Below are 15,526 nucleotides of genomic sequence, written 5' to 3' on the forward strand. Positions count from 1 at the left end.
GTGGCCTGGGGGTTGGGAACTCCTGCTGTAAGGCATAATGTATTTTTGATTATTTGAAAGGTGGGCATAGTAATGTAAAGAATTTTACTTCACTTTGGGAGGCCAAGGCGGGTGGATCACGAGGTCGAGAAATCAAGACCATCCTGGTCAACATGGTGAAACCCCGTCTCTACTAAAAATACAAAAATTAGCTGGACATAGTGGTGCGTGCCTGTAATCCCAGCTACTCAGGAGCCTGAGGCAGGAAAATTGCCTGAACCCAGGAGGCAGAGGTTGCGGTGAGCCGAGATGGCGCCATTGCACTCCAGCCTGGGTAACAAGAGCGAAACTGTCTCAAAAAATAAAAAAATAAATAAATTTTAAAAAAAAGAATTTTACTTCAAACATTTGTTCTACCTAAGTATATTTTAAAACAAAAATATTTGAGGATTTTAGATTTTTAAACATTAGGAATCCACTTTTCTATTTTGTTTCATTGAGAAAATAATTCTTGAAATATGAGACTTGCACAATTTTCAAAATCTTTGAGAATGCATTTCTCATAAAATGTGATCACTTTGTGTTTACATATATGTATATATCCATATAGATATACACATGCACATATATATATATATACATATACATACATATTTTCCCTATTCATTTACTTTTATATAACCAACCACTTAGAAAGACGCTAACAGCTGACAGCCACCAATATTACTCTGGGCTGTGTATATAACAAGTTATATAACTTTTGCACCCCGTTCCTTCCTGTGCATCATTTACTAGGATACCCATCTTGTGACCAGCTGCAAGTTTTAGTCTTGTAGTTGTTGTTTGTTACTTTTATATCCTTTATTCTCTTACAGTTTCACAGGTTATCTTCCACTGTTGGTTTTGTAGGGTTCTCGGGGTATGTGAAAAGCAAAATAAAAAATGCTCCCCATTTTGTAAACAGGTTTTGTTTCCATATCTATTTTCAGGTCAGGTACTTGTTATTTAGAATTTGTTTTCCCATAAAAATAACGTTGGCTAAATTTTTGAACCAACACAGAGAACCTATTTCTTCACAACTGACTTAATCACCATTTGCAGCTTGGTTTTTGGGAGGAAATGCGTTGCACCCTCTAACTCTTGTAACTACAGCTGCTGCTGCTTCCTCCTCATCCTCTTCCTGCTCCTCATCCCCTTCCTTCTTCTTCTTCTTCTTCGAGACAGGGTCTCATACCAATCAGAATGGTGATTTTATTAAAAAGTCAAGAGGCAATAGATGAGGTTGTTTCAGCTGGTGAGGTTACAGAGAAATGGGAACACTTTTATACTGTTGGTGGGAATGTAAATTAGTTCAGCCATTGCGGAAGACACTGTGGCGGTTCCTCAAAAGATTTTCTCAAAGCACTGAGAATACCATTTGACCCAGTAATCTCATTACTGGGTATATACCCAAAGGAATAGAAATCATTCTATTACAAAGATACATACATGTATATGTCCATTGCAGCACTATTCACAATAGCAAAGACACAAAATCAACCCAAATGCCCATCAGTGATAGACTGGATAAAGAAAATGTACATAAACACCATGGAATACTATGCAGCCCTAAAAGGAATTAGATTGTGTTCTTTGCAGGGATATGGATGAATCTGGAAGCCGTTATTCTCAGTAGACTAATGCAGGAACAGAAAACGAAACACCACATGTTCTCACTTATAAGTGGGAACTGAACCAAGAGAACCTATGGACACCGAGAAGGGAACACACTTCTAAGAGGGAGCTGAACAAAGAGAACATGTGGATACAGGGGAAGGAACAACTCTTACTGGGGCCTGCAGGGGGAGGGTGCAGTGGGGAGAGCATTATGGAAAAGAGCTGATGCATGGTGGGCTTAATACCTAGATGATGGTTTGATAGGTGTAGCAAAGCACCGTGGTACACATTTACCTATGTAACAAACCTGCACATAACCCACATATACCCCAGAACTTAACAAACAACAACAACAACAAAGAGATGGGATCTCGCTCTGTCACCCAGGCTGAAGTATAGTGGTATGATCATAGCTCACTGCAGCCTTGACCGCCTGGGCTCAGGTGATCTCCTGTCTCAGCCTCCCAACTAGCTGGGACTATGGGTGTGCGCCACCACACGCAGCTAATTTTTAAATTTTTTTGTAGAAATGGGATCCTGCTGTGTTGCCCAGGCTGGTCTTGAACTCCTGTCCTCAAGAGATCCTCCTACTGTGGCCTCCCAAAGTGCTGGGATTATAGACATGAGCCACCATGCCCAACCTGTACCTTCAAATCCCAGATCAAGAATATCTTAATTCCCTGGACCCACCCTACACACACACACACACACACACACACACACACACACACAGAGATACACACAAAAAACAGATACTCCTTTCTCCATGTTGCACCTGAGTCTGATAGTGGGAATATATACATGGGTGATTCTCAGTGCAGAAGATTCCGTGGTAGATAGGAGCCTGGGAATTCTGTGATGCTGAAGAAGACTTAGAAGATGAGGCCTAACAACAATCTCATCTACTTTGTTTCTGCAAATAACCTTTGGCACCTGGGGCTGTGGCTCTAGGGCAGGTGGGAGCTGTAAGGATGTTCATTATGGCTGTGAACTCTCTATGTCAAGAGAGAGAGAATTGGTGGCAGTTCTCATGTTTTGACTGGAAATAAGGCGCTGCCACATCAACTCTGTGCAGAATAAGGTACTGATAAAGGAAATCTACAAAAAACTCTATAACTAACATTGTGCTTAATGGTGAAAAATGGAATGTCTTTTCTCTCAAACTGGAGACAAGGCAAGGGTGTCTACTTTCCCCACTCCTGTTTACCACCACACTGGATGTCTTAACCAGGTTATCAAGGCCAGAGAAAGAAAGAAAAGGCACTTAGGTAGAAAAAATGAAACTGGTTTTAGATTGTTTATGAAAAAAGTCACAAGGAATCTACAAAAAATACTTAGAAACAATAAGTGAGTTTAGCAAGGTCCTAGAATATAAGGTCAACACACACACAAATCAATTGTATTGCTATATACCTAACAGTGAATGTTTGGAAATGAAACTTAAAAACCCATTTATAATAGCTTCCTGAAATGAAAATTTTAGATTTAAATCCAACAAAATATGTTTATGGAAAAGCAAGGAAACTACAATATCCAAAATAATTTTAAAAGAAGAATAAGTTAGAAGAAGTACAGTTCAGGTCTTATGACAACACCACAGTGATGAAGACAGTATACTATCAGCTGAGAGACAAGCAAACACACGATCAGTGAAATAGAATAAAGAGTTCAGGGACAGACCCATAAAAATATGGGCAGTTTTTGGTAGCAGCTTTATTGCAATATCATTCAAATACCATATAACTCACCTATTTAAAGTATATAGTGAATTTTTTTAGTATATTCAGAGTTGTGCAGCATCACCTTAAAACATTTTCATTACTTCAAATAGAAATCCCCTACTCTTTAGGTAGCACCTCCCAATCCCCCATTTCCCTATCCATAAGGAGCCACTATTTTCTGTGTCTGTAGATTTGTCTATTCTGTACATTTCACATCATGGTGAGTGGCTTCCACTTAATGTTTTTAGCATTCATCTGTGTTTTGGTATTATACGTCATGTTTTTGTGGCCAGATATTTCAGTTTATGGAGGGATACCACATTTTCTTTATCTCTTTATCACTTGAGAGATATTTGGGTTGTGTCCACCTCTTGGCAATGGCCAATTGGTTTTTGACAAAGGTACAAAGCAATTAGTGAAGAAAGGGTATTCTTTTCAACAAGTAATGCTGAATCTATTGGATATTCATGTGGGGAAAAAAAAGGAATATCAACCTAAACCTCATATCTTATAAAAACATTAATGCAAAATTGACTTAGATCTAAATGTGGAGCTTAGAACTGTTAACTCCTAAAAGAAAGAACAAGAAAAAATCTTTAGGACCTGTGCATAGGTAGGCAAAGAATTCTTAGACATGACTGTGAAATTCCAATTTTTTCTTATGCATGAGAAAAAAATATATAAATTAGACTTCATCAAAATGGAAAACTTTTCATCTTCCAAAGACACTGTTAAGAGAATGAAAAGACAAACGACAGATGGGGAGAAAATACTTGCGAATCACATATCCAGTGAAAAGACTTTTATCCTGAATATGTAAAAAGCTCTCAAAACGTAACAGTAAGAAAACAACCCAATTAAAAAATGGCAAAAGATATGAACAGACACTTCACCAAGGCCAGTGTAGAGATGGCAAATAAGCTCAGAAAAATACATTGAAGGGCATCTGGGCCTGAACTTGTACATATGAACGACTGTGTTGTTTAGAGTTTTCTTGTAGATGGACAGGAGACTAATGGTGATGCCATATTTCCAAGTGGCTTTGGAAAAAAAGTGATGCAAAGCTAAAAAAAAAAAAAGATATTTTACACCTTTAATTTCTTGGAGAAATGTGTGAAAGTCACAATGTGACACCACTGTATACCAACTAGAAACAAACCATGGTACATTCAAAGAGTGGGATGCTTCTTAGCAATGAAAGGGAGCAAATTATGGATACACGCAACACGGATGAATCTCAAAGGCATTGTGTTGAGTGAAAGAAGCCAGTTTCAATCATACACTCTATGATTCTGTTTATATGAATATTCTGGAAAAGACTAAACTACAGTGATAGAGAACAGATCAGTGGTTGCCAGGGGTTAGGTATTGGGGAGACTGTGACAGCAAAGCAACGGCAAAATGGAATGTTTTAGATGGAGGGAGCTTCTCTCTATCCTGAGTGTGGTGGTTACACAAGTCTACACACGCATTAAAACTCATAGCACTGGCTGGGTGTGGTGGCGCACGCCTATAACCCCAGCACTTTGGGAGGCTGAGGCGGGCAGATCACCTGAGGTCAGGAGTTCGAAACCAGCCTGGACAACATGGTGAAACGCCATCTCTACTAAAAATGCAAAAGTACCTAGAACAGGATGGTACTTCTTCATTTCGACTGGCCACTGGTGCAAAAAGTAATATCCTTTGTTTTTCAGGAGGGATTTATTGGCATATGGGCCTTTTCTCTCCATTTAATATATTAAGTAAGGCAACTTACAGTATTGTATGGTGATACAATAATTCTTAGTTGCCTACAGCATTGGGAAACTTAAGTTGAAGTCATAACTCATCTCTAACTAGTAGGATTACCTTAGTCCATTTAACTTCTTGGGTTTAGTTCTTAATTTCTCTTACATTTACAAATAAAGTTGAATTACTCTAAGAGTTTCTGTAACTTCCAGATAATAAAAACGATGATTACCAACACTTACATAGTGCACATTAGCTACCAGTCATGGTTGCTAGTATATATATGTATGTATTTATATTAAGTAAGCAGTCATGTGTAATTCTTAGAACTGCTATGTGAGGTTAGTATAGTTACTCTTGAGGAACCTGAGACAAGGAAGGTAAAGTAGCCCAAGGCGTCAGAGCTAGTAAAAAGGGAAGCTGTGTTTGAAGGGAGAAAGTCTGGTTCCAGAGCCCATGCTCTTAACTCTTGTACTTCACTATATGGTCTCTCTCTCCCATAATTCTTCTATTGCTTTGAATTGGATTTAATAAAAATGAAGATTTAGAGAAACCTCTCAATGGTTTCTTTTGAGACAGAGTCTCACTCTGTCACCCAGGCTGGAGCGCAGTAGTGCAATCTCAGCTCACTGCAACCTCCGCCTCCCAAGTTTCACTGATTCTCCTTTCTCAACCTCCCAAGTAGGTGGGATTACAGGTGCCTGCCACCATGCCCAGCTAATTTTTGTATTTTTAGTAGAGACAGGGTTTCACCATGTTGTCTAGCCTGGTCTTGAACTCCTGACCTCAGGTGATCCACCTGCCTTGGCCTCCCGAAGTGCTGAGATTACAGGCTTGAGCCAATGCGCCTGGCCTGTTTTTTTTTTTTAAACAGCAAAATATGAATAACAAATGCTTACATTGTAAGGAGGGAGCAACTCTAGTTAAAATGATCCATTCAGAGGAAAATTAAGAAGGTTACCAGCTGTTCATGGTGGTTGTGTTGTATATTTCATATGGTGTTCAGTGACCACAAGAGAATGTAAAGCAAACTGAAGTTACTCTGAGGACGCTACAGTCTTTGAAATTGTGCAGTGGCTTTAAAAAATTGTGTAAAAACAAACCCAAATCACTGTTTTTAAAGTCAGATTTAACCAGACTGTGATTCTGCACGATTCTGTTGTCAGGCCCTCCCCTGGGATACAAATGTGTTCTGGATGCCATATTTTAAGAAAAGCCCAACTGGCCTGAGGGATGAGATTTAGGACAATGTTACGTAAGAAGCAGCGGAAGGATCTGGGGATGCTCAGCTGGGAGAAGGAAGAATGATCTCAAATATATGAAAAGCTGTCCTTTAGAAGGATTAAACTCCACGGGATAGAGTTGAACCAGTAGGTGCTAGTTACAGAGTGGCAGACTGGAGCTTGGTGGAAGCCAGCTGAATGCAAAATTGGCTGACTTATGTGGTGTTGATTTCTTTGTCAGGAGATTTTCAAGTGAAGGCTAAGTAACACCAGGAAAGGGATGTGACAGCAGATTCGTCCTGGTTTAGATGGACAAGGTGACATTGTAGTTCTCTTGTCACAGTGTCTGGCATATGATATGTACTCAGTAAACAACTGTTAAATTAATGACTTAAAGAAATAGAACAGGATAAATATTCTGATTATTTAAAACCGCAGTGACTCATTTTAAAATGACTTATTTGCTTCTGTCCAAATTACAAGCAGAGACTGAGAGGGAAGAACATTTACCTTGATTTAGTGATAGGTTTGATTGCTTTCTAGTTCCTCTTATATACCGTAACTTACATGACTATTATGTAAGTAATTACTATATAAGTTTAAGAATGCACACATTTTTATATGCATACATGTCTCAGCTTATTAACTTGTAAGCTCTCTGCTATTAGGATTATGTATTTTCATAGGTATTCCTTCACAGCACCAAGCCAGAACCACCTTTGTGAAATAATATAATGCGAAGGATTTCAAACTTGTGTGTGTGTGTGTGTGTATGTGCATGTGTGTGTGTGTGCATGTGCACACACTTGCGCAGTGGTGGGGGGCTCGTTGCCCCTAGTCTCTTCATTTTCACCTTCCATTTATGTATTTTACTTCATTTTTTTGAGACAGTCTTACTGTGTTGCCCGGCTGCAGTGCAGCCTCAGCTCACTGTAGCCTCTGCCTCCCCAGTTTAAGTGATTTTTCTGCCTCAGTCTCCCTAGTAGGTGAGACTACAAGTGTGCACCACCAGGCCTGGCTAATTTTTGCATTTTTAGTACAGACAGAGTTTCACCATATTGGCCAGGCTGGTCTTGGCTCCTCACCTCAAGTGATCTGCCCGCCTTGGCCTCCCAAAGTGCCGGAATTACAGTTGTGAGCCACTGTGCCTGGCCTCATTCACGTATTCTAATGCTGATTCTGACATTTAGAAACCTTTACTGAACCAGATTTGAATCGTGTCTGATGTAGAAGGGAGTATGTTCAGTGTTTGTTGTTTTTGTCAGGTGCATGTGAGGGAACTCTGGCTTGTTCAACTTGTCACCTCATCTTTGAAGATCACATATTTGAGAAGTTAGATGCAATCACTGATGAGGAAAATGACATGCTCGATCTGGCATATGGACTAACAGACAGGTAAGATTTCTGGACTGCTTCAATTGTGCTAATAATCTGGGAACATAGATATTTTATTATGTTTTCTATGTAAGACCAGACCCATGAATGGAATAATGTTCTACCAGGTTAAATAACAGATTTTGAGTATCAGATACGTGGCATTTCTCTTTGTTTTCACTGTTATACAGTTTAGAATTTATGAAACTTTTTACAAAAGTAAGAAAAAAGTTAATTGGAAGTATTGGAAATATAAATTCTGGATCCTAACAAATCCTCTTTTTACTCCAGGAACCAGTATTTATCACAACTTGATGGGAGGAGTTAAACTTAATGATTTTATAGTATTCTTGAAGGACAGACTTGACAAGTGAACAAATTATAGTGGAAAGTTTTACCTATTTGAGAGAACAGAATTTTTAAAGAAACTTAATATATAATAGTAATTATGTTAAAATGGATAATTATTTTTCTAAGTGTACATTAATCAGAGCTTCTTATTGTTATTAAAGATTTACAGTGGCAAGTGACATCAAGTGATACCTTTTTTTTGAAAAAATTATCTAGTCTTTTGATTGGAGTCAGGGAAGGTAGCTAGTTGATATACTGCTTCAAGGGGTAAGATAATGAGGGCTTATTACTTAATCAAGGTTGGCACTGTTTAACTCTAATTTGGTAACCTTAATGGCAAGTAATTTTTAAAAAATAGTTTTATTTCATGTATATTATATAGCTAGAATTTTAATCCTCACAATCATTTTTAGGTCATTTGAATTTATTTAGAGAAGAAGGATCATTTTGTTCCTTTTATGGTTTATTTCCCTCTTGGTGAATGTGAGACTGATAACCCTGGGAAGAGAAACTGATAACATAGTATCTCTTTGGACACTAAAGCAGAGTGGAATGTGGCTACTGTCTGCCCATCCTCTCACATCTTCACTGCCACGTCCTCTATGAGCACCTCCTTTCTTTTTCCCTTAACACAGAGACTAAATCCAATAACTATATTAGTTAGGTTCTGAGAATTGTGCCTCTTAATAAGAGAGTTAAATCATAGCTCACCGCTTGCCCTTTTCTATAGATACAATTTGTAGATGCATATAATATAATAGACAATATTCTAATTGAAAGGGAAAAGGGAGAGCTACATTTAGAAGAGATACAAAAGGTGTATGATAAATGTAAGCCAGCAAGAATATTGATGATAAAATTTCCAAGTTTTAGTGCTAGAAAATAGAGAGCAAGGAACAGCTTTTATAGTGTTTTATAGCTGGTATTCTTAAGTACACAGAGTTTTAGTAGAAATACTTTGGGGGAAAGAGAATAATTAGTTTCACAGGTAGCATTTACAAAACACACTGACATATTTGGAATGGGAAGAATTTTGTTCAAAGCTAATAACCACATGTAAACTTATTTTTAGGGTATCAGAAAGTTTCAGAAAAGGAATAAGGAAATTCAACCTTATAATTCATACTTTAAAGTTAAATACTATGTAAATGTTTTTAATTTTTAAGCAAAAACACTATCATTCCAATAATTTTTTTTTTCGTTTTGAGACAGAGTTTTGCTCTGTCTCCCAGGATGCAGTGCAATGGCACGATCTTGGCTCACTGCAACCTCTGCCTCTTGGGTTCAGGTGATTCTCCTGCCTTGGCCTCCCGAGTAGCTGGGATTACAGGTACCTGCCACCATGACCAGCTAATTTTTGTGTTTTTAGCAGAGATGGGGTTTCACCGTGTTGGGCAGGCTGGTCTTGAACTCCTGACCTCAGGTGATCTGCCTGCATTGGCCTCCCAAAGTGCTGGGATTACAGGCATGAGCCACCACACCTGGCTTCGGTGTTTTATTGGTTGTTCTTAACCTTGATTGTTGATATATGAATGATACATGAAAGCCTCATTTTTTTTCTTCATACTGGTTACCTGTCTCTCTTTTCCCATTAGAAGAACAGCCATGTTTTGTGTTACCATTGTATCTCCAATGCCAGGTTCACAATAGAGGTCACCAACAGTTTGCAGAATTAACAGTTGATGGAAAGGGAGATTCAGGAATTACCTGTGAGTTTGCAATGGATGCTTGTCATTGCTCCCTGCCACCAGTGTCCATGGATAATCTACACAGAGGTCTCAGATTCCTTATACGCAAGATGAGGATAATAATAGTACCTACCTCATATTATTGCTGTGTGGAGCTAATGAGGAAATATATGTGAAGCTCTCAGAAGAGTGCTTGGTAGAGAAAGCATTCATTAAATGGTAGTTGTTAGCATTGTAGCTACCATCATATTGGCCTATCTGTTGGGAACTTACTGTAATGCCTAGGCACTTAAATATGAGTTCTAACTTTCAGGGTTAGACAGTACTATCACCATATTGTAGGTGGGGAGATGAGGCTTAGTTATTGCATATTTGCTTAAGGCTGCACAGCTAGTGTGTAACACCCTGATTTGAATCCAGCTATTCAAAGCCCTGGGTCTTTTACTATTTCAAGCTACTTCTCTGAATTGAAAACTAAAGGCCAGGCACGGTGGCTCAAGCCTGTAATCCCAGCACTTTGGGAGGCCGAGGTGGGTGGATCACGAGGTCAACAGATCGAGACCATCCTGGTCAACATGGTGAAACCCCGTCTCTACTAAAAATACAAAAAATTAGCTGGGCATGGTGGCGCGTGCCTGTAATCCCAGCTACTCAGGAGGCTGAGGCAGGAAATTGCCTGAACCCAGGAGGCAGAGGTTGCGGTGAGCCGAGATCACGCCATTGCACTCCAGCCTGGGTAACAAGAGCGAAACTCCGTCTCAAAAAAAGAAAAAGAAAACTAAACCCCAGAACTAAAGTAAACCCGATACCCGGTATATTTTCACTGTCAGGAATATGTAGCAAGAGAGACTGGAGAAAATAACTTCCAGGTTGGCAGAAGTGTCAGAGTGTTGTGGGACTCAAAGTGTGAAATCAGGGGAACCTTGTTTTCTGTCTCCTTCTATACTGGTGGATCTTGGAGCCAGAGACCTTTAAGGAGATAGAATAAGTAGGAGAGTGAGAAAATAGCCACGAAGCGCACTACCGCCTTATTTTCTAGAGTGAGTTGGAGCTTTTAGTGCTGTCTTTCTCTGTTCCCATGACAGACCTATTGTCCTTCTATCACCACACTTGTGATATCCTGCCCTGTTTCACTGATAACTGTTTCCATCTCTTTCCCTTACTAAAGTAACAGTTCCTTGAAGACCAGCATCATCTTGCTATCTGTATAGAAATACCAAGAATAACCACCAGGCTCTCAAGGGCTTGCTGTCCTAATGAATTTGTCCAAATTGGCTTGCCACTTTTTCTCTCTTGCATAATTGAGTATTGTCAAGGCTGGTTCCAATTCTACAAATGAAGAACTCTTGGTAGAGGGAATGTTTTCTGTTAGGAATCAGTATTTCCCATGGGTAAGCATACTCCTTTACTTCAGAACTTCCTGGTGCTTCCTCCTAGCTCGCCAGTAAAAGCTCAGGCCCCTTAACTGATATTCACAGCTGCCTGTGGCTCTGGTCGCCTTTCTGGCCCATCGTCCCCCTTGTCCTTGTTTGTGCTGTGCAGCAACCAAGCTAAAACACCCATCTCGCCTTAAAGGTGACTTGAGTGTCTCTGCATTGTGTTGCCTTTGCCTCGCATACTTTTCTTCTTTATCTTGTATTAAATAGTAAATAGTAAATCCTACCTATCCCTCAAAGCCCACTGTGGATACCACCTCCTGTGGCCAGAAGTAGGCGCTTTTTCCTTAGACCTCTTAGAGCCATTTGGCATTTGCCACGGTCTCGCATGTTAACTACCTGACTGTGTGTCATCTCTTCTCTTTGACTGAAAGTTTACTCATTAATGTTGGCATTAGCGACCGATCCTAACAGCAGTCCTGTGAGGTTTCTCCTACTCATCTTGAAGATTAGGTTAGGAAACCAGCGTTTGTTAGGTTAAGCAAGTTGTGTATTAAATGCTGGATTCCATCCTGCTGGTCTCGTTGGCTGTAATTCTGATGCTGTCTCTTTAAGTGCATCCCAATGGCCGGAAAATAAGACATTAAGAAAGTATGGAGTTGAGTTGCTCTTTTTCACTGACATTTAGTATTGTGCCCGTAGGTGCTCAATAAATGCTTGAAGAATACATTAATAAAACCAAGACCTGAATATCACATTTCCTCAAATCGAAGACATGTTGATTGTAAGATTAACATTCCTTTTTATAGGCCACTAAGGAAGAAAAAAGCACTGCTAATTCAAGTATGGCATAGTGTCATCACTTAACGTATTTTCTGCATATTGAAAGAGTTCTTTAGACTTATCTAGACATAGATTTGAATTATATATCACTACTGAGAAAAGAAAATAGGCTGACTGTGGTGGCTCATGCCTGTAATCCCAGCACTTTGGGAGGCCGAGGCGGGTGGATCACTTGAGCCTTAGAGTTTGAGACAGCTTAGGCAACATGGTGAAATCTTGTCTCCACAAAAAATACAAAAAGTTTCCAAGCATGGTGGTGCACGCCTGTAGTCACAGCTACTCAGGAGGCTGAGGTGGTGTGATCACCAGAGCTCGGGAGGTGGAGGTTGCAGTGAGCTGCAGTGAGCTGAAATCATGCCCCTGCACTCCAACCTGGGTGACAGACCCAGACCCTCTCTTAAAAAAAAAAAAAAAAAAAGGCCGGGCGCGGTGGCTCAAGCCTGTAATCCCAGCAGTTTGGGAGGCCAAGGCGGGTGGATCAGGAGGTCAAGAGCTAGAGACCATCTTGGTCAACATGGTGAGACCCCGTCTCTACTAAAAATACGAAAAATTAGCTGGGCATGGTGGCGCGTGCCTGTAATCCCAGCTACTCAGGAGGCTGAGGCAGGAGAATTGCCTGAACCCAGGAGGCGGAGGTTGCAGTGAGCCGAGATTGCGCCATTGTACTCCAGCCTGGGTAACAAGAGCGAAACTTCGTCTCAAAAAAAAAAAAGAAAAAAGAAAAAAAGAAAGGAAAATGTACACAAAATAAATTTAGTAGTAATTCTGTAAAAAAGAGGAAATTATAGTAATTCTTAAAATGACAAATATTTATTAATTCCAAATTTATACACTGCTTGCTTTCTGTATTCTTCTTCGTTTTCATTTTGTAATCTTTTTAGACTTATTTTGAAAATTAGTAAATTCAACATGTGGTACTTACATACTTCCCATAACTAAGTTGAAGAGACCCCTGTATGAATATTGTCATCAAATTTGTAGCTGTGACATGACCATTACCCGACAGTGTAGCAGTGATTGTAAGATTCCATTGATTTTAAGATGCCTCTTGATTTTCAGAGATGGTAAAAATTTGAGAAAAAATATGCTCTTAGAATTGATGACTTAAGTCCGTGCATTTATTCCAGATTTCTTCCTTTAAAGGTTTTAAAAAGTATAGCTTTCTTTTACAGTCTGTGTGGTTCTAATCATCCAGGAAATGATGAATCCTTTTCTTGGCCTTGCTAATAACCATTGTGCCTTCTGATTGTTTCCTTGCTTGTCAGCCCTTTGACCAAAAAGTAGTGGTCTGGTGAAAATAGGAACTAAAGGCTAAAATGAAGCTTCAGCACACCAGGTTTATTGTGTTCATATTTATTTACCTTTTGTTATTCTCCAGTTGGTAGGGTTGGTTATATCTGTTTTGACATAAAGGAAATTTAAAATGTTAATGAGTTCCCTGACCGCTTTGGGTAAGAAAACATAAAGGCTGTCTTTTTTTTTTTTTTTTTTGATACGGAGTTTCACTCTTGTTACCCAGGCTGGAGTGCAATGGCTCAATCTTGGCTCACCACAACCTCCGCCTCCTGGGTTCAGGCAATTCTCCTGCCTCAGCCTCCTGAGTAGCTGGGATTACAGGCACGTGCCACCATGCCCAGCTAATTTTTTGTATTTTTAGTAGAGACGGGGTTTCACCATGTTGACTGGGATGGTCTCGATCTCTTGACCTCGTGATCCACCCGCCTCGGCCTCCCAAAGTGCTGGGATTACAGGTGTGAGCCACCGCGCCCGGCCCTAAGGCGGTCTTAAACAGCTGGATTGCCTTGTGAATCATATATACATAATGCTAAACCATACCTCCCTCCTTTTCCACACAGATCACGGTTGGGCTGCCAAATCTGCTTGACAAAATCTATGGACAATATGACTGTTCGAGTGCCTGAAACAGTGGCTGATGCCAGACAGTCCGTTGATGTGGGCAAGACCTCCTGAACTGAACAAATAGGAATAATTTCATGGAATTTTACCTATTTTTATAATTATTATTTCTTAATATCATTAAATGAGAACATGGATGAGTGGACTTTGTATTATGCCTAGCTTTACTATTTCAATTCACCTCATATAACTACTGAATTTTGTAGTTCTTGAAAGTATGCAGTTTTTATTTTGATTATATTACAAAAATGTCAGTCAAATATTAGAAAATAGTTAATGTGATAAAAAAAACTGATTCTTTTTTCCTTATGTTTAGTGACTTTAGCAAAACGTTTTCATATAATCTCATCTGTTTACCTAGAAGATAGGTTAAAAAAAAAGATATTATTCTTGTTTGATGTGGGTGAAGGCAGAGATTTAATGGGCTATACCACTAATTAGAAAATGTGTACTAGAACCTGTGTCTTATTACTGTAAGTTATATGTTCAGACTGAAACTGGAGACATTATGACTATCTTATTTATAGCAGTAGTTAAATATGATTGAATTGCTCAGTTAACTGCTTAGCTTCAAAGATAGTTATTAACGTTATACATAAATATTTCCAAATTTTGATTGTGAAGTTTAAGTCTGAACATAGGCATTGTAACACTGCCAAAGAAGTTCGATCTCTGTTTTGACTAAACTAGAGGAAGGACTATTGGATGCGTTTATTCTTTTCTATTCTGAAAAGAATGGCTTAACTTTGTACTCTTTGAATAACAATGCTGATTTATAAATCTCTGCCTGTAACGGAATGGAAACCTTATGAATGAATTATGTGTCTCTGTCCTGAGCTGGAGAAGGGAATGAGTGGGCTGACATATCACACAGCCCCAGGTGGCGCCGTTCTCTCACACAAGGGTGGAGCTCCAGCCTGTGCTGCGGTGTGTGTCAGTCCCAGGAGGGAGGGAGTGGCCTGAGCACCACAGATTACCAAGTATGTGTGGAAGACATTTGTATTCTTATCTTTGCTATAAATAAATTCATGAAAGTTAACAAAGGGGTACACAGTATGGTCTCTGGAAATATGATAAAAGTTTAACTAACTTGGACTAATTGTGAGGAAGAGCAGAACAAATTAGTAGAAAAAAGGTGAATTACAGGACAATTGAGTTAGCTTCATGTGTATTATTGCAGCTTGATCATTTATATAAATACTTGTCAAGTACAATGCTTGACATACAGCATTGCGTTAGGCCCGTTATGGACACAGAGATGAACGAAACAAGGAGTGTCATCAAGGAATTCACATTTTATTAGGAAAAGGTAAAATATGTATGTATGTGCAATAATTTGCTTGAACTAAACTGACTAGTTCTGGAAAGTAAGATTTTAAACTGATTTATATGTAAAAAGTGATTAGGAAGAACTTGAAGTATCTGATTTTCATTTGATGCTTAATAACTACTGGGTATGTTTTTGTTTTTTTTGAGACAGGGTCTCGCTGTGTCACCCAGACTGGAGTGCAGTAGTGCGATCTCAGTTCACTGCAACTTCTGCCTCTCAGGTTCAAGCGATTCTTGTGCCTCAGCCTCCTGAGTAGCTGGGACTACTGGCACGGGCCACCATACCTGGCTGATTTTTGTATTTTTTGTAGGGACGGGGTTTTGCCACGTTTCTCAGGCTG

At 39.4% G+C, this 15,526-nt stretch overlaps 1 protein-coding gene across 1 annotated transcript in view; it reads left to right on the forward strand.

The window, feature by feature from the left end:
* Nucleotides 1–14,899, forward strand: part of FDX1 (ferredoxin 1) — a 36,353-nt gene extending 21,454 nt beyond the window's left edge. The window contains exons 3-4 of the mRNA XM_009006742.5: nucleotides 7,573–7,702; nucleotides 13,796–14,899. Coding sequence (XP_009004990.1) covers nucleotides 7,573–7,702; nucleotides 13,796–13,910 — 245 coding nt within the window. The 3' untranslated portion in view covers nucleotides 13,911–14,899. The remainder of the gene's footprint in view (nucleotides 1–7,572; nucleotides 7,703–13,795) is intronic.
* Nucleotides 14,900–15,526: the final 627 nt, after the last annotated feature.

The sequence above is a fragment of the Callithrix jacchus genome, chromosome 10 (genome assembly GCF_049354715.1).
Source record: "Callithrix jacchus isolate 240 chromosome 10, calJac240_pri, whole genome shotgun sequence".
NCBI lineage: Eukaryota > Metazoa > Chordata > Mammalia > Primates > Cebidae > Callithrix > Callithrix jacchus.